Below are 20001 nucleotides of genomic sequence, written 5' to 3'. Positions count from 1 at the left end.
GTAGTCCCTGATTACTGTACATTAGTTTTTCTGCCTGTATTTGTCAAGATATGCGAATCGACCTTTAGAAGGGTGGGGCCTACTATATCTTGATAAAATTAAATTGAGTCATTGATTGACATAATATTAAATGAACAGACCTGTGGTTTTGTAGATGTTAAATTGCATTTTTGCAGTCTTGGTTACATTTATATTCTAGGAATTGAGAGTGTAAATATAAAAATATTGTTATTAGTTCAAATGTTATCAAAGAGATGTGGAAGCATAAGAGGGGAGAGTAAATTTAAGTTATACAGTCTATGTATGTAGACTTAATTTTCTCCAATTCTCCACCTTAATCTGAATATTGAAGTCAAGCAACAATAATTCTACATTTTCAACTGTGGAATGTTGAAGAAAAACTTCAAATGTCAAAGCAAAGTTAGAAACAGCAACACTCCTTAAAGCAACTATCTGGCATATACATGTACTGAAAATTATCTACATGTATAATAATTTGTCACATGTAAATACTGGGAGCATGGACTGTGGGTAAACCAGCAGTATACCAATATTCTGAGTGCTCATTGATGAAGTCATGAAGTGATGGTACTGGTGTTGTGACAAGTTACAAGTTTATTAGATACATGTAGTTCAAGTAGTGTAATGTACATGTAATCATTTTAATTAGGCATATGTAGCAAATTAAAGTGTAATATTAACCCTTGTCGTTCTACGACTGGACCTGATCGGGATTGGACCTGGTTCTGCTTTATTGGTTCTGCCAGTGTTGATCTTAGTTTAGGAAAGCGCAGTTTGTGTCCATCTGCAAGCAGCATGACTGTGCTTTAAAATGAGGCTATCTGGTATAGATTTTTTAAAAATAAATAATGACTTGAAAACTAAAAGAAGAGGTTACAAGTTTCTACTTTGGGGGTAGGTTTCATTTCTCGGACCCTCCCCAGAGCAGAATTAATCTATAGTACTCTATTTCGCCTGGAAACTAAATAAGAATGATTTCTGTCACCACCATTTCAATGTCAATCCTTAAAGCCCTTGTACTGGTTACGTCCAGTTTTAGGCCAAACAGAGGTCAAGATTTGGAAAAAATCCTTATTTTTTCACACGAATGATCCTTCAGGGGATTCCTGACAACCCACTCGTGACTGTAACACGCTTTATTTGGCTTCAGTATCCTTCATGGTGTACAGGCTGTAGGATGAAAGTGCTTTGGTTCCTGATTTGTTCCCATTGATCCCTACATGTAGAAAATAATGACCTGAAATGGACAAAAATAACCATTTTGGAGTGACAGACCCATTTTTACGTGTTGGCCCACCCAGCCTCCCAACACTTCTTCACCCCATCCACCCCACCCTGTGATCACCTGTCTTTAATTGATATATATCAGTCAGCATCAGTACCATTGTACAACTAATTTGCATATAATTTGCATAAGTTTGCAAAATGTCGAAATCTAGACTTTCAGAAATGCTCAGCATGACAAGGGTTAATGATCATTTGGTTGAAAAACATTAAAATTAATTGTTTTTTATCATAATGTACAATACTATATTGTAAGTTATTGTCAGCCTCAGGCTTAAATATAAACAAAATATTATTTAAGTTTCTGTATCTTAATGAAAGGGACATAATTTCATTTTTGGTATATTTATGTATTTTCAGATGTTACAAATGTGATAAGTGTTTATCAGCATGGTATTTTGAAAAGAATGGACAGTTGTTCTGTAAGAAGGACTATCTGGATATGTTTGGGGAGGCCTGTAATAGATGTAGCCAGCTGATTACAGGGCCAGTTATGGTAAGTTTTATAGATGTCTGGATATTTTGGGAACTTTTAGCCTGAATCAATCACATGCAAAAGTTATAATATGATGCTTTTAGAAAATGTGTGTCTTGAATGGTCATTGTGGCAGCTGATAATATAGAGAACTCACTATAGAGTGAACAAATATAAGTAGATGAATTGATTTGAGGACACAATGGGTTGAGTAGAACACAGTTCCAGGCAAAAGAAATTACAGAAACATACTCCTTTAAATATGCACTTGATGAAATGATATTTATTTATCTTGTTCATTCTAAATTTGTCTTATATATCTATACCGGTATTGTAAAAGTCAGATAATCAGTATTTTTCTAAGGCTAGTACTGTGCTGAGCTTTACAAGCCTTTAATCTTGCTCTTTGGTGTTAGAAATTTGTTTCAGGAAGATGCACTTCGAGTGTTATGCTTTAATGGTTTGAAAACTATGAGCTAGTGGCCCATTTCAAATTTGTGGTAAGAAGTCTACAAAGTATTAAATCTATCTGATTGATTAAATACTTTAAATCTATATAAGTTTATCTTCTGAGGCTACCATCCAAAGCTATTAGCTGGACAGAGTAACTACTGGGGGAGTGACGATTTTTATCTAATGAGTAATGTGAATGATTCTATGTAATTTGGATACTGAAATTGTGCCCATGGGTGACCAGGAAGGTGAAAAATGGGAGTTAGTCACTGACATCTGAAACATGAAGACAAATTGTATTTCTGATTTACTGGTAATATTTTTTTATGAATAACCAGTTATATTTACATGATTCCAAAAGATTAGCATCAGTTAGAATAACAAGATAAATTCTGTCAACTATAATCCTTCCATTTATCTTCTATTATTCCCTGGAGGCTTGAAACTTGAGTTTTATGGAGTAATAAATATAACTATCTAAAATAAGGAAGAGGTACTGATTTGGTTTGATGATATGTGATCACAATACTTTAAACTTTACAAGATGTTTCCTCCAGATAGTTTATAAACAAAACACTTGACAGCCAGAGGTTGGTGTCCCCATTGATAATTTGACATTGTTATATACATACATACATGTACATGTAAATTTAACTTCAGGACTTATGACAGTCATTCAGAATACAATTATTTAAACAATGAACCAGTATGTTGGATTTTTGTGAAAAAAATATTTTGCAGGGGTATCAGAAACCAACCCCGAAATGGATGAAACCTTCGAATTAAAATAAAAATGCTCTATTTCTGCATTCATAATTTTTCTTTGGTAACACCCAAACGTTATGTGCCTTGCCTGGAATGCTAATTTTTTTCTGATGCCCACCCCAATCAGAAACACTTGATCATGTTTTGGATATCTTTAAAAGTTTTTTTGTAATATTGGTTACAATTGTACATACTCATGTACATATAAATGTACATTAATGCATGGCAATTAAAACACATTTGTATGAAATAATTAGATTTGATACCATGTTGAGGTTTTGATCACAAAAAATTGTATACTTTAAGTGCCTGTATTTGAAAATTTTAGAAATAATTATTTCAATTTTATTAACCCAATGTATTTTTGAAAATAATCATTAATTTTCTACTCCTATAGAAATACTGTTCTACCTACATGTATAACCAGACACTGACAAAGTTGTTCTGTTAATTGACAATGTAATATAAAACATTTATAGTCTAAAATTTCTATTTATAGGAACATGTACTGTTGATAAATAAATAAATATATTTCCGCTCCCAGTAATTATAGATAATCATGATTAATAATTCTCTTCACAGTTATTTGTCAAAATATCCATGATTTACTAGAAGCACTTGGTGAATTACAACTTGTGTGTTAGATATCTGTTTTATGGATGAGTTTTCAAATTCTTCCATGGTAGGATCTTTCTCAGTCATTATACCAGTTTCGAAAAACTTAAAAAACAACATTTTTCCATGGGCACTGTTTCAGGAATGACTGCACCAAATTTCATAAATTGCATATTACCAGGAATTTATGATCCACTGCTGTTTTTTTTAGCTCACCTGGCCAAACTTGGTACAAATGTTCCTTGGGGTATCCTGCATAGAACTGGTGTGGGGATTTTTGATTCGTCGAAAAACATGGCCGCCGTGACTAAAAATAGAACATAGCGTTCAGACAGTAGTTTTTCACACATATCTCCAAAACCGTTCGGTTTATTCAAATCCTTTCAAAAGCTGAAATGATCCATATTTTTAGGACTACAAAATTCTTAAGACTCCTTGTAAGAGTTATTGCCCTTGAAAGAGGAAAAATGACTTTTTTTTAATAGTTTTCAGTCAATATCTTGAAAACTATGATAGATTAAAAGAAACTTTCAATTGTTGAAAAGATCTTGTGATAAGTCCTACTAAAGACTTCTTGAGTCAAAATTGTTGGATGACTTCTTGTCTAATTTATTGCCTTTGAAAGGCAAAATTCAACAAGGTGAGCAATTCAGGCTCCTGGGAGCCTCTTGTTAAGAGTCTTTGGAACAGAGGGCACATATTTTTGCCACAAATGTTTGATGTTTTTTAAATTATCATATGATGCTTTAAATAATTACACCTGTCATTTGTTTTGTACTGTAAATATTCAACAACATTTCATTAAGGATATGCAGCTTATTAGTCTTTACTTGTAGATGAAGCTTAAGATAGGTTTTACAGCACCACATTACAGTTGTCATCCATCAAAATACTTAAAATATTGAGCATAGAACACCTACACTTCAATGTTTTATTTGTTTTGTTCAGAAAATTCATTACAAAGAATTGCTGATTAGACTTCAGTTTGATGTTTTCAGAACATACCCTAAAGGAATATAACAACTGATGTGCCCATTTGAACTTTACATAACTATATTCTAGCTGACATTTATTAGCTACAGATTAACAATAATGCTTTTATGCTGTTGGCTTTTTTAAAACCATTATTTATAATTTTTTAACTGGAATTGAAGGTATACTATGAAATGAAGGAAAACAAATTGCTGGAAGTTTTTTTTTTTTATTTAACATTGTTGCATTTATGTTAATTAAGCAAAGCTAACCAAGGGATATTCCCTGCACTCCACCCTAGTAACCAGCTCGTTAAGGGATACTCCTTGCACCCCAACCTAGTAACTAGCTCACTAAGGGTTACTCCCTGCACCCCAGCCTAGTTACCATATGGTCAAAAATGGGAGTTGATTTCCCTTCAGTCAGAAATTAAATTTCATGATATATTATACCCTTTATAAAGCTGCTGTCAAAATATCAAGTGGCTGTAATATGTGGTTGTAGATATAACTTAGAACCAAAAATACTGAGAAGGTTATAATGGTAAGGAAACAACCAAGGATATTTGTTGTAAACACAAGTCAAAATGATGTACATGTATGTAGTTTTATATCCTACCAAACTAAGTGACCAGGTATTATGTTAGACCCTTCATTATGTTGTGCCTCCCTCTGTCAGTTTGTCTGATTATCCCACAACTATATTTTCTGATGATAAGTATCAAAACTTAAGGAAATATTGAAGAAACTTTTTTCAAACTTTGTATAGTTATTGAGTGTCATAAAATACAGATGGGATCATTTATACAAAAGTTATGGAAATTACAAGTTTTATCAAACCCCCCAAACAGGAGGGGATCATTTAATTTCCTATTAGGTGCCTTATTTTTTACATGTATCTTGAGGAAAGGTAAGGGCCTCTTTTGTAAATCTCTTGATCCAGTTTAGTTCTATTCAGTAACACATGTACATATAAGTGTTTCCATCCATGCCAACTACCAGTTGGGGGCATGTTTTTAGTCTGTAAGATAGGACACATTGACCTACATGTATGCCTATGAATCTTCACAGACTTGAAATTAAGACCAGTAGTGACCTTTGGCAACAAGTATTAACTAATATTATTTTTTCTTTTTTTTTTTAAGTAACAATTGACTAAAAGAAAAAAAACTTGTCTTTTTAAAGTTTTCATTCTAGAAATCTTCATGCTCTGTGTGGTGAAACCCTGCCTTACAATTCAAAATACACTTACAATGCACTTATATAATCCCCCCTTTTAAAATCTGAAGGGTTGAAGACAATTCTTGATAAGTTGTCAGTTTGTTAGAAAAAGAAGTTGAAGTAGGGCATTTATTGCTAATTAGGTGTTGAGACTATTGTCTTCTCAATAGGATCAATTGATTTAATTATGTCACAATCTGTCATAATTAATCATAATTAAATCCATGTTAATTGGCTAGTCAGTACTGGACTAGTGGGGAACTAGTATTATACTTAATGTAATCCATATACTGGTAAGGAAAATATTTATTTATAAACTTGTTTTATTCATTATCATTCTGAATTGTAACTCACCTATACAGTTTTGAACATTTCCAAAAATGTGGGTTTCAGCAAATAATTTAATCACTAACAATGTCACATTATTTAAAAAAAAACTGAAAAACATCTAAATTTTTGTACAGCTAATTGTTAAAGAGTTGGGATCTCCTGTACTTGGTGATCACAATACTGGTATAATTTAAAATCAGACTGGAATTGGTACTACTCGTTGAATTGACAGAATCTCTATTACCCAAGTCTGATCATATGGGTGGTCAGCATGTGACACTGACAGTTGATATGTTTCACAACTAAAATCAGCTGTGAAAACACTGAGAAAACTCATATTTCACTGAATTTCACTAAAATGAAACAGCAATCTGGGTGAAAGAGAAATTGCTTTTGTGTGTTCAGTTGTAGTTTTTGTGCTGTATCTGATAAAGAACATGTATATTTTAGGTTGCTGGGGAACATCGGTACCATCCAGAGTGCTTCCAATGTCTTAACTGTAATGCATACATTGGTGATGGAGATCCTTATGCATTGGTGGAAAGATCAAAACTTTTCTGGTAATTAAAAGATTTAGCATGATAGAACACTTGTAATTTAACATGGGCTACACATTTATTTAAATCACTGTCATAGTGTGTTCTCTGTTATAATTATGATATTTTTGATATTTTTGAATTCAATGAATTTTCCTTTAATAATTTCCTTAAAGAATAGTGCAAATTTTTGTTCTTCTTGATTTGGAATAATGTTTTAGCTCACCTGGCCAAAGGCTAAGTGAGCTTATGCCATCACTTTGCGTCCATCATTGTCATTGTGGACAAATTTTCGAAAATCTTCTCTGAAACTACTAGACAAACAGGATATATACTTTGCATGATTGTTCCTTGGAGTATTGTGCACAAAATGACTGTTGGGATTTGTAATCCATGGAAAAATGTGGCCGATGTTAGAACATAGGGGTCTGAAGGCATTTTTTTGCAAATTACTCAAAAACCCTTACCTTTAGCAAAATTATGGTGGAGAGTACTCGTAATAATTTTCAGCACAGAGAGATGGACCTGTGCCGAAATTTTGTAAATGATTTGTCAACTGATGTAGGAGATCCGGCCCTGAAACAGCTTTTTTGGCATTTTTCACATGTACAACTTTGAACATTTTTAAAAAAAAAAACATTTTACAGAATTCAATAAATGGCATAATTGTTTCCTATGGTATCCCACACAAAATGACTGGTGGGATTTTTGATCCATGAAAAAAACTTGGTCCCTGTTACTAAAAATAGAACATAGGGATCAGAAGGCAGTTTTTTGCAAATAAGTCTAAAGTTGCCTTTAGCAAAATTCTGGCAGTAATAATATTGTTCAGCATTATGAGATGAACAATGCCAAAATCTTTGAAACAATTCTTCTACTGATGTAGGAATTATGGCTCCTGAAACAATTCTTAAATTTTTTTTCCCTCATGTTCAACTTTGAAAGTCTTCGCTAAAACTGTTTAAGATTCCTTAATGAAAATAAGCATATTGGTTCTTTAGTGTATTGTGCTTGTAATGACTTGTGATTTTTAATCTGTGAATAGATCTGGCTGCCTATACTAAAAATGAAACATAGGGGTCAGAAGACAATTTTTTGATAATAATTCAAAAACTGTTCCCAGTAGCAAAATTCTGGTTCAGCTCATAAAAATGCTATTAAAAGTATTTCCTACATTTGACAATTTAGTTAATTTTAACTTAGCCTGTCTCATTCCTCAAGTTTTTCAAATAAGCAAACGGTAAACCAGGTGAGGTATTCTGATTCTCTTGAGCCTCTAGTTTCATGACATAGTCAGTTTATCACTACATGTACTTGTACATTATTCACACAACATTTGCAAACATTATTTCCTAATGAGAATTTTTAATGTCATTAAATGCTATGGAGTTCTTTATCATCTCTTGGCATTTTACACCTAATGCCAATGACATTTATAGGAATGGACAAAAACTGCAGCACATTCTATAAACCCTTAACACTATTCCCTTTGATAAACATATCAAGTGCCTTCTCCAAAGCTTTGTGTTTCTTAAACCAGCCTGACCCAAAATCTTCTTATTCAACCCTGGTTGCAAATGATAAAAAAATTCAGTGAATTTTTTACAAGCTCAAACAATTTTACTTTACTTTAGCATAGGCCTATATTTTGTTGAAAAGCAGAGAATGTTGAATTTGTCTGTGTTGTTTTTTTATTGCACGGTTTCTTTTTCAGTCAAATCTTTTGATGTTTTTAACTGAAGAATATTTTGTTATACATCCATTATGATGAAATAATTGTTTTTGTTTTTTTCATAAATTACATATTATTTAAAGCCACCACTCTGGACATATCTCCCCCCCCCCACCAACCCACATCAGAAGGCTGATTCTCACACTTAACACTGACTGATTTTTACAAACAGAAGCCCAGCTTTTGTCATTTTCACAGCCTACTCATTTAATATTGGGTACATGTAAGGACCTGAATCTGTCAAATTACATGCCTTGATTAACAGGTACCACATTGGGACAGGGTTTATTTGTATTAAATTTAATGAAGTCTTCTTTCTATTTATTTACTATATCAGTATAAATATATGATTCATAATAGTGGCCTGTTTATTTATCAACATATCAACATATTTACAATACATTAGGTGCTCTCAGAGTACATGTACTATCTATAACAGTAATGTTGTCTTCATCTATTACCCATGCTGTGCTTTCCACTGGAAAGTTTGTCATGCTTATTTACCAGTGCATGTACTATTTCGCACAATCTGCCAAACTTAAACCTTCATCTTTCCTTTAGATTACTTGCCATTTGGAACAGAAAATGTAAATTCTAGTGTCATGCCAGTGGTATAAAAATTATCTATCAATGGTTACTAATGGTTAGCAATTCATATAAACCATAATTGTATTTTGTTTACCAAAAATACCAAAAAATTGACCAGTTCATGGTATATTTCTGGGCAGACTTGGTCAGTAAATGTAATGCTTTGCAATGAAAATTCTATCAATATTCAACGAAACCTTAGGACGTAATGTGTGTGGCTGTACAATATTCGCTGACAAAAGTACCCTGTTACTTATGACAGTTAGTTGTTAAATCCAGACATGGACTCTATACATGTACTTTTAAAACTATCAAATACAGATTAATGTCATCAATCTGTACTTTACATTTTGCCCCCACAATACTTAAATGATGACAAATTTTTATAAAGATTGAGGTTATAAACTAAAGATTTTAAGTATCTTATAAATACTAAGTATGTTATTGTTTAAATTTGAAGAATATGTAAATGTGGAGTGTTATGACCTAAATAGAAATACATTGGAACCTTTCTTATCCTACATCTGACTTATCCCCCTTCCTCCCCACATGAATTTTAAATTCAGTATAGTCTACAATGGTGCACTTTTCACTCCTTAATCTGATAGTTGTGTTGTTTTTATTCCCCCACTTTGCAGAAGGTATATATTTATAGTGATCATGGTGTCAATCCTTCCATTTGTCTGTCTGCAACTTTTTCATTGAAGTTTTCTTTGCATCTACTTATCACAGCCACTTGATATAATGGCAGAAGCTTCATATAAGAATGCCATATCATGGACATTTATTTCAGACTGATGTGAAATGTTTGATGACTATATTTATATTTTGATGTTGGCTTATGCTAAACTGGGAGTGGGGTCAGTGGATGTATTTGTTTGTGTGTGTTTTGCTCAATTTGTCCAGTTTAACTTGTGTATTTCAACAATCGAGAAAATTAGGAACACATTAGACAGAGTATAAGGTTTTATCTTGGCAATGTAGTATTTCTGGCCTCTGTATGTATATTGTTTCGTTTTCACTTTCAGTTACCTTTATGTTGCTGGGGTATATTAAGGGGGACTATTTTGTTGTACCTGTATACTATGTTGTTTTTGGACCTGCTGCTGCCTTCCTTGTAGAGACAGAGTTTCCTCGTCTTTCCTTAAAGAGCTGACATTTTTCATCCTTTTGGGGTTGTCTCTTTGACATATTCACCATTTCCATTCTCATTATATATCCTGTATCATCCGTACATATAATTTGTAAAGGACTTTACTGTACAAATTGCAGATTTAGTAATTACATGAAAAGTTGCTTGTCTGGTTTTCCTTCCCCTGATGGTTTCTAGATCATAACTTGAAAATGGTTCAGTGTTTTTTTTAAACTTTGCACAGTTGTTTTAAGTACTATAAAATATATGTTAATTCAGTTTTCAGCAAAATCCAAATCATGGTTTTTGAGTTAGGTATTTTTGAACATTTTGCCATACCCTTTATTCAGCAGGCTGTAACAGGGTGGGGTATCACTTACTGTTCCATTAATGCCCTATTTTAATGCCCTATTTAAGAAATGAGGATTTATAGGTCAACCATGTCCTTATTGTTTGTAGTGTTCTTGTTGTAAGTGGCAACTCAGGAAATATTTACTCACACCTGATACATGTACATATATTGTTTCATATTCTTAGGGTTACTTAATGTTTCTATAAATATATATTTTATGGTCTTACGGAAATGAGTTGGGGATTGTTTTCCAAAAAATGTTAATTTTTTGATAGTCTTGCATGATATTTATTATTTTACATAAACTTACGGATATGTTGGTTTAAAGAGAATTGAATTTTCACTATTGACTGGTATGTTGTAATGTTTCCTGGTTTTGGTCTTATTTTGTTTTTATGTATAAAAAATACATTGAAACATTTTAGATCGTTGTAATTTTTTTTTTAATGTAAAGGAAATGTGTATGATTCTTCATGTTAAAAACCCACTTTTCGGACTTAAGTTTTGTACAGCTGTTGAAGAGCAGACTATGTAAGGATAGAGCAGAAGTCAGTTTGACAAATTATAAAAATATTCCCGTACTTTTTTACAGTGGAAGATGTTATAGAAGACTGAGACACAACGAGCCTGTGAATCCGCTTGGAGATAAACAACATTCTATCCAGCTATTAGATATACCAGCCACACCTGATAGAAAGAGAGGGTTAGATTATACCCTGGAGAAACGCTTGTCACAATATAATCAGGCTGTCAGGGAAAGTTTACAGTTATCTCCCCTAATTAAGATTACTGAGTAAGCATATGTGTGTTTTTAGGAACAGAATTTTAGATAGCCAAGCAAATGTTACAGAGACAATATATATGCCATGGACATGTCAAGGAATGTGATGAATTTGAAAATAATATGACTGAAAATTTAGGTTAAAGGGCTCATTTTATTTTATTTTAAGAAAATAAATTTTCAACTTCTGTTTAGTATTTGCAGACTATTTGCTAGTATTGTTGGTACTCACTTACTGTTAACTGATTTGTGAAAGGTCAGAGAAGTAAGGTGCAAAATTCTTATCTTTTCACTAGAACAGGAGGCTGTGAAATTTATTAAACTTACACATTTTTATTAGAAGTTTTTAATTGTTTTCAGTATAAAGATGTAGGGGAAGTAATTTAGGGACAGAAACTGTTGTATTTCACAGTCATTAATCTGATTAAAATCTTTTTAACCTATAATTGTTTACATCATGATATATTTTTAGGTTAGACCACAGCCCAGAGCTTGAGTCATTGTGTATTGGGGATCATATATTGGAAGTCAATGGTATCAGTGTGAAGGATAACTCTATAGAGATGGTATGATTCCTGACTTATCATGGTGACTTTGATTTGGCATCAAACATAGTCTTTATGTTACAGTTGTTAGCTTTTAAAATGAGTTTATTTCTTACAACTAAAAAATTACATGGTCAACTTCAAAGAACATTTTTTTCTAGTGTAGTAAACATTCAGTTCTCTTAGTGTCTTTAATTGTTGCTGTTTTTCAAAATTTCAAAATTGTTATGTTTTTTAGTCGTGTTATAAGGCATGATTTAGAAAATCAATGTTTACAAACTTAAAGTTAACAGTTTGTATGACATAGAAATCTTTATAATATAGAATTTATAGTTTACACTCTTTATGACCCATAACATAATTGGCACTTTATGACTTGACACTCTTCATGACATAGACAACATAGATAACACTCTTCATGACATAGACAACATAGATAACACTCTTCATGACATAGACAACTCTTTGTGATATAGACAGCATAGATAACACTCTTTGCGATATAGACAACATAGATAACACTCTTCATGATATAGACAACATAGATAACACTCTTCATGACATAGACAACATAGATAACACTCTTTATGACATAGACAGCATAGATAACACCCTTTGCGATATAGACAACATAGATAACACTCTTCATGACATAGACAACATAGATAACACTCTTCATGACATAGACAGCATAGATAACACTCTTCATGACATAGACAGCATAGATAACACTCTGCGATATAGACAACATAGATAACACTCTTCATGACATAGACGACATAGATAACACACTTTGCAATATGGACAACATAGATAACACTCTTTATGATATAGACAGCATAGATAACACTCTTCATGACATAGACAGCATAGATAACACTCTTTATGATATATACAGCATAGATAACACTCTTCATGACAACATAGATAACACTCTATGACATAGACAACATAGATAACACTCTTCATGACATAGACAACATAGATAACACTCTTTATGACATAGACAGCATAGATAACACTCTTTATGACATAGGCAACATAGTTTACAATCTTTTAGATTATATTTATGGGACATAAAAATAATGGTGGACATTCTCTATGACAGGAATAAAGTTGCCACCTAATTGAAAAAGAAACCACATTTGTCAATATATTGGACTCTTTTGTAGAAAATATTGATTATTTTATGTATTTTATTTATTAGATTGACAAACTGTTGAAGAACTCCTGTGAGCCCCTACAGATAACTGTAGAACATGATCCATCAAAATCTCCTCGACTGAGTAACACGCCACCTAGTAGCCCTTGTGGTCTTGATGTACAAACTGAAGATATCATCTATATAAATGGTGTTGCTGTCAGAAAGAGACTGAAACCTCATTTGAAAAAGTATGTTATGTGTTATGCTCAAGTTAAATTCTCCAATTTAGTTAAATTAATAATTAGCATATACTGAGTGCAGCATTTAGATCTTGCTTTTTCTTGTGAATCTACTTTTTTTAAGCAATACATGTACATGTATCCCTAATTTTTTGTAGTGACACAGAGAGTTTAATATAAAAACTTCATTATTAGTGCATCAGCTTGTCTCAAAACGTAATTGACATTGTAATGTATGTTTTATGACAGCTTTAGTAATGGTTTTACTATGAAAATTTAGTAATTATTTAAGGAGTTAGAAAGGTACAAACTGGAGTTTTTATCAGTTATGTTTCACAGGGAAGTTTGATGCAGACTGACTGTTTTACATCCTTCCCTTCTCCAGTGTAACAGGAATCAAAGATAAATACCGTGTAGAAATATTGATCTGTTCAAGGGCAGTATTGTGTTATGTAAGGTGGTAGAGTCAATGTATCTGATGACAGTCTGTCAGAGATAAATACCGCGTAGATTTGTTCAAGGGCTGCATTGTGTTATGTGAGGTGGTAGAGTCAATGTTTCTGATGACAGTCTGTCAGATATAAATACCGCGTAGATTTGTTCAAGGGCAGTATTGTGTTATGTGAGGTGGTAGAGTCAATGTTTCTGATGACAGTCTGTCAGATATAAATACCGCGTAGATTTGTTCAAGGGCAGTATTGTGTTATGTGAGGTGGTAGAGTCAATGTTTCTGATGACAGTCTGTCAGATATAAATACCGCGTAGATTTGTTCAAGGGCAGTATTGTGTTATGTGAGGTGGTAGAGTCAATGTTTCTAATAACAGTCTGTTGAATGTTTTGTTAAATTGAATGATGAAACTTAGGACCTGTCTTACAGTCATGTTCTGTTTGTTAAGATAGAAATCTGTAAAATGATTGACTATAAATAACCTTTAATTGAAAATGATTATCTGTACTTTTTACAGTTTAAGTCCTACAAGACGTAGAAGTAAGTCTCCATCCCCTGCTCCCCCCAATCGTCAAAAAAGTGTGGACCTCAGCCGTGCTCATTCTCTACGTCTTCATTCTGCTAATAATCGAGTGTTCCGTCAGTTCCGGATCAGTGATCTAATTCAGCAAGAAGTTTTAGGGAAAGGATATTTTGGTCAGGCTATAAAGGTTGTTCACAAAGACACAAATGAAGTCATGGTGCTGAAAGAAATGATCAAATTTGATGAAGATGCTCAGAAGAGTTTTCTTAAAGAGGTATGACACTATATTTTAGCTAGATGGGATGATTCTCATGGTTCTATTTTTTTTTCAAAGAAGGCTTTTTGAAATTATCGCCAATTATTATATAAATAGTGATGATTTATTGAATGTCCCCTGTGTAAAAAAAAAATTGATAATTCATGCTGTGAAGTATATTTGGTAATTTCACTCTCAGACTTTCTCTTCCCAAAATGTCACAACATGAAAATCAATCCCCTGGTTACCAATTTAAAATTCATGCTGAAAATAACAAAAAGTTATGAAAAAAAATCTATATAATATATCAGATAATCAATTGGTTATCGTGAATAATCAAAAAATGATTTAAGTCGTGCACGGAACAATTTCTCACTCTTTCTCAATCTTCAACACTCGTAATTATATTGTGGTTATTCCCTCTTTCCAATTAATCATTTTATTATTATAGTTTTATATGTATTTAAAGTTTTTATCAAATTTTTAAAAAAGTAACAAACAAAAAAACAAAGCCAAATATTTTTGAATCTTCAGAAAAATTGAAGTTTATATTTTTGGGGTAATTTCTATAAAAACCTTAGTTATGTGTACTGGTATGTGTGCATCATTGTAAATTATATATCAATGTTTTATATTTAAAAAATAAATACCTTATTTTAACACCCTTAGCATTAGGGAAAGGAATATAGGTTTATACAACAATACCATTGTACACATTTTCCCTAAAGTTTAAAGTCTATAAATCAATCATAATGTATCATATGTGCCAATTTATGTTTTTGTTTTTTAGGTCTCAGTGCTAAGGAGTCTGGATCATCCCAACGTTTTACAATTTATGGGTGTCCTATACAAAGATAAAAAACTAAACATTGTCACAGGTAATTTAATTTTTACATAGTTATTATTTACTATTCATTAAAAAAGATAGTTATATGCCTGGTTCAATTAAAAATATGCATAAATTTCACTCCTAAAAAAAAGCCAATAATTTATGTATTTAAAAAAAACTGATATTTGTTTATTCTTATACTGTCACTTTGCTTACTTTGTATTTTGTTCTAAAATGAAATACACAGTAAAAATCACAACAAGTGTTTAAACAACTACTTACATGTATCGAATATTGCTATGGTAAAGTTAATAGCAAATACAAGTTTATTTTTCCAAATTGTATGAAGTACATATGCTTTTCATATTTAAAATCATATGGCAAAATCTGATGATGGTTATACATACAATTTTCGTAGTTGCAGTCTTTGTAAGAACCATGCAAAGTCTTTAATATGTGATACACCCCTAAAAAGTCCACACTTTTTAAATTTTTTGTTTTTAGATGTTTTATGGGTCTATATGATCAGATGTATAATAATTCATTCCAATCTGTCTGTTCTTAAGAGATTCACATTGAAAATCCAATAGATTCTTATTATATACAATTTATGTCTCCTATAAACAAGGGGTTATATGAAATGCTACACATGAATTTCTTTTTATATATCATCAGTTTTTAGTGGAGTCTGAGTTGCTCATTTACTTTTGTTACTTTGTATGTATGATTTTAGTTACTTTATGTTCTTTGTTGTGTATGTCTGTTTTCCATGTCTGGTCTTTGTCTCTGGATTACAGTCTTTTGATTACTGCTATAACCTTGGTTCCCTTGATTACTCTTAAACTAAATATCAAAAATAGGTAGACTTTCCAACCATGTATTACATTTTGCATGTTTTTAATTCTTCAGTCTTATGTACCCAGTATATGATTCTCATGTTGATCCTATACATGTAAAAAACTGATGCTGTAATGTTGCTATGTAACACCTATCATAGTTTGTAATGTAATGGTGACTTGAACTTTATTAAAACCAATAGATTATATTTACAAAGGATGTCAGCATAGTACAATAGACTACCGGTTGATTTTAGACTAAGAGTTGTTCTATAAAAATATTCTTTATCTTTTTTGTTGAAGATTTTTTTAAACCATGCATCATCACAATAATTTTTTGCATCAGTTCTGGTAGCCCTTGTTTTTTTAACAATGGATCATCACAATAATTTTTTGCATCAGTTCTGGTAGCCCTTGTTTTTTAACAATGGGTAACCACAATAATTTTTTGCATCAATTCTGGTAGCTCTTGTTTTTTTTAACAATGCACTTAAAATAGATACAAACTGAATATACAACTACCTGTTACTTTTTTCGTTTAATTCTGTATAGTGTTGATAATACTAGTGTGTTTTTTTTTCAGAATTTGTGCCGTGTGGAACATTAAAAGAGCTACTGCATGATATGAGCAAACCGTTGTCATGGATACAAAAAGTCAAGTTTGCCAAAGATATAGCAGCAGGCATGGTATGAATTGAATTTTCTGAGACTTAAATCAAATCATTCATTTATTCATTCATATCTTTTTCCTCATTAATGACATATAATGATTTCAATTATAATTATACATTACAAGAAGTCATTGAAATTATAAATATAGCAAGGAATATTTATAGAGAAGATATAAATATACATACATAAGGCCTGGAAATTTTTACACACATGAAAAAAATGCATTTACAGTAGGAGAACAGTTGTATTGCCTATTGTTTACAGTATGGTCACCCTTCCTGGTGATATATCACATGTTGCTATGTATGTATCTAAATGAACAGCTGTACTCTTCAACACATGAGATTATGTGTGAGTAGCAGAGTTTAACAAACAAATTTTAGATTATTAAAATCAATTTTATGAAGATGTCAGATTGGGTTTTGGTTTTTAAGTTCTATTTGAATTTTATAAAAAAAAAAAAGTAATAAGGTTGGAAATTAGATACATGTATTCTCATTGTTGTAAATTTTAAGTCTATCAATTGCATGATATTTTATTTCCAAAGGGAGACAACCTTAGTTCAGTTGCAGAAACTCAACATGTACCTGTGTAATGTTATGATTTAATTCCATTAGATAATATTGGATGAATTGTTTATTGACTACTGCTTTTTTAGGTTTTGAAGAAGACATTTTAAAGATATGGATCTTTTAACGGAATCCTAAACTTCACTAAATATGAAATTTTACTTTGAAACATTGTCATGTTTTTTTTTTTTTCAGAGTTATTTACATGCCAATGATATTATTCACAGAGATCTCAATTCACAGAACTGCTTTATTAAGAAGGTAATAATATAGCTTCTTATATTGTAATACATGGATTATCAGATATGTGTTTTCCTTGATACTGCAAGTTAAAAAAATATGAACAATAAAAACAGGATTTTTTAAAGATTTTATTATGAGGTTTATCTTGGTAATATTTTGGTGATATAAACCCCCATGAGTAGGCATGAATTTCTAATGCCAACTGACAATGTTAAGATATTTTTTTTTTATTTACTAGATATCTTTTTGCTCGAAATTTCTACAGTTGTCTCTCCTTTGATAGTAAAGTCATCCAGTTGAAACCTTGCTTTTTCAATTTGAAGTTCCTCTCTTTACAGGATATGAGTGTAGTTGTTGCCGATTTTGGTCTTGCCAAAGTATTACCTGACCCATTCATGAGACATTCAGAAAAACCATCTCCAACAAAGACACACACAAAGAGACGATTCCAACGAAAGAAAAGATACACAATAGTTGGTAGTGCCTACTGGATGGCTCCTGAAATGTTAAATGGCCAGAAATATGATGAGAAAGTAGATCAGTTCTCTTATGGCATTGTTATCTGTGAGGTATACAAAACTAAACTTTGTTTTGCTTTCAAAATTTATCATTTACTATTAATCCCTTTTTTTAACCTGTTTTGTCGGTCTTTCTCATCGGTTATAAGGAGTCTTATGGTTACTAAGTCCTCGTATGGAAAACAATTTGAGCATACATGACAACATATTTTTTTTAATTTTTTTGTTGATATCTACTATAAGTGTCCTTATCTTGATATCTACTATAAGTGTCCTCATCTTGATATCTACTATAAGTGTCCTCATCTTGATATCTACTATAAGTGTCCTCATCTTTATATCTACCATAAGTGTCCTCATCCAGTCAACCTTTGACTGTCAGAGTGAATGATGTCATAAATAACAGTTTTCTAAAATTAGAATAATCCAATTTTCAAGGATTAATAAGTCAATAGCTTCAGTATTGTTTATTCTGAGATCTAAAGGCTGTGTTAAGTACCATTTTAGATATATTTTTCCTGGTTTAAATACTGGGTGGATGTTCAAACTCTTAATAGTGATGATGAGTATATATTGTGCCTTAAATTTGAAAAACATGCTGAAAAGTTTAAAGTTTTTAAGAAATATTGACTCAGTTATATTGGCATGATCTGTACTCAATAGACTGGGAATAAAATTTTGATACTTGGTCATTTTTTAGGACAATAAGAATGAGCTTTTCTTAAACAATGTTTGTAAAGATTTCTGACATTAAGTGGAAATGTGTTACACACTTGGCACACACTTCTCTGTGAATCAAGTAACTTTACAAGCTAAGTTGTTAATGTTTTGATATAACTCTCTGAAAACTATGACTTAGTTTTCTGACCTGGTTTTTAGGACCATTAGCAAAAAGTCATCTTGCATACAGGATCATATATTCCTGCTCTTTTCATTGATCCAAATCTTTTATTTAAAAAAAGATTAAATTTTTTTTGTGGGGATTGAAAGATATTTTGCATCTACTTTTATATACAGTAAGCAGTTATACTTTTTGTGAACATCTAAACTTTTTTATCCCCATAACAAAATTAGGAATTAAAAGTCCTTCCATTTATAGAAAAATATTTCTGTTGAAAAAGTAACAGAAATATTTCCAAATATAAACAGACATTAAGTGAAAATACTTCTACTTTAAGTGGATATTTTCCCCCAAAATAATCTATACAATATAAAAAAAAATTTTATTTATCAAAACATGATTTCATTTACATGTATTTTTTTTCATTTCCAATTGTGCAGCAGCCTACATGATGAATATAGCATTCCCTATTTACTATATTATTTTTCTTCTTTCCAGATTATTGGTAGAATTTATGCTGACCCTGATGTACTGCCAAGGACTATTGACTTTGCCCTCAGTGTAGATGTGTTTTATAAGAAGTACTGCATTGACCACGATTTTCCTGATGCTTTCTATAAAATAGCAGTCACCTGTTGTCAGGTTGACCCAGAGAAACGGTAATTCACCTCAATTATTTTGGTTATTTAATTTAAGCCTAAATATGAAGTGTAAGATAAGGAATTTTTTCCTGTGAACTTTTTAAACACTAAAATCAAGTTCTAGTGCTCTCTTATGCTCTGCATATTCTGAGATGAAATCATGGAAGCTAAGATTACATATATGTTTTGCCATTATGCAATCCAGCACAAAATGCTAAGATCTGAGGCTTGTTAAGCTAGAAGTGTTTTAAAATAACATTTTGGGATAGCACTCAAAGAATAAATGCTGCCACATTGTAGATTTATGTAGTATAAATGATGTATGATTTATTTTGATTGTTGCTTGTCCATACAGTGGTATTTAAAAATAGATAGTTATAGCATTAAAATAGTAACACAACAGTATGCTACAATAACAAAATTATGGTGATAATATGCTG

General features: G+C 31.6%; 1 protein-coding gene across 7 annotated transcripts in view; it reads left to right on the top strand.

Moving 5' to 3' along the window:
* The window catches only part of LOC148608274 (LIM domain kinase 1-like), a 37365-nt gene that overhangs the window by 12874 nt on the left and 4490 nt on the right, over positions 1-20001 (top strand). For 6 of the 7 annotated variants that reach the window (XM_088543984.1, XM_088543985.1, XM_088543986.1 and 3 more), the window contains 11 exons: positions 1666-1801; positions 6586-6695; positions 11068-11268; positions 11729-11822; positions 13009-13193; positions 14151-14430; positions 15203-15290; positions 16661-16764; positions 17514-17579; positions 17900-18130; positions 19419-19579. In XM_088543984.1, the coding sequence (XP_088400110.1) occupies positions 1666-1801; positions 6586-6695; positions 11068-11268; positions 11729-11822; positions 13009-13193; positions 14151-14430; positions 15203-15290; positions 16661-16764; positions 17514-17579; positions 17900-18130; positions 19419-19579 (1656 nt within the window). Of the gene's footprint in view, positions 1-1665; positions 1802-3583; positions 3681-6585; positions 6696-11067; positions 11269-11728; positions 11823-13008; positions 13194-14150; positions 14431-15202; positions 15291-16660; positions 16765-17513; positions 17580-17899; positions 18131-19418; positions 19580-20001 lie in introns of those variants that run through there. The other variant, XM_088543990.1, reaches the window with a different exon arrangement.

This window comes from Perna viridis, chromosome 9, assembly GCF_037379345.1.
Source record: "Perna viridis isolate PV_CMFRI_1.1 ecotype Kerala chromosome 9, ASM3737934v1, whole genome shotgun sequence".
In the NCBI taxonomy this organism is placed as follows: Eukaryota; Metazoa; Mollusca; class Bivalvia; order Mytilida; family Mytilidae; genus Perna; species Perna viridis.
This window is presented reverse-complemented; position numbering and strand designations above follow the sequence as displayed.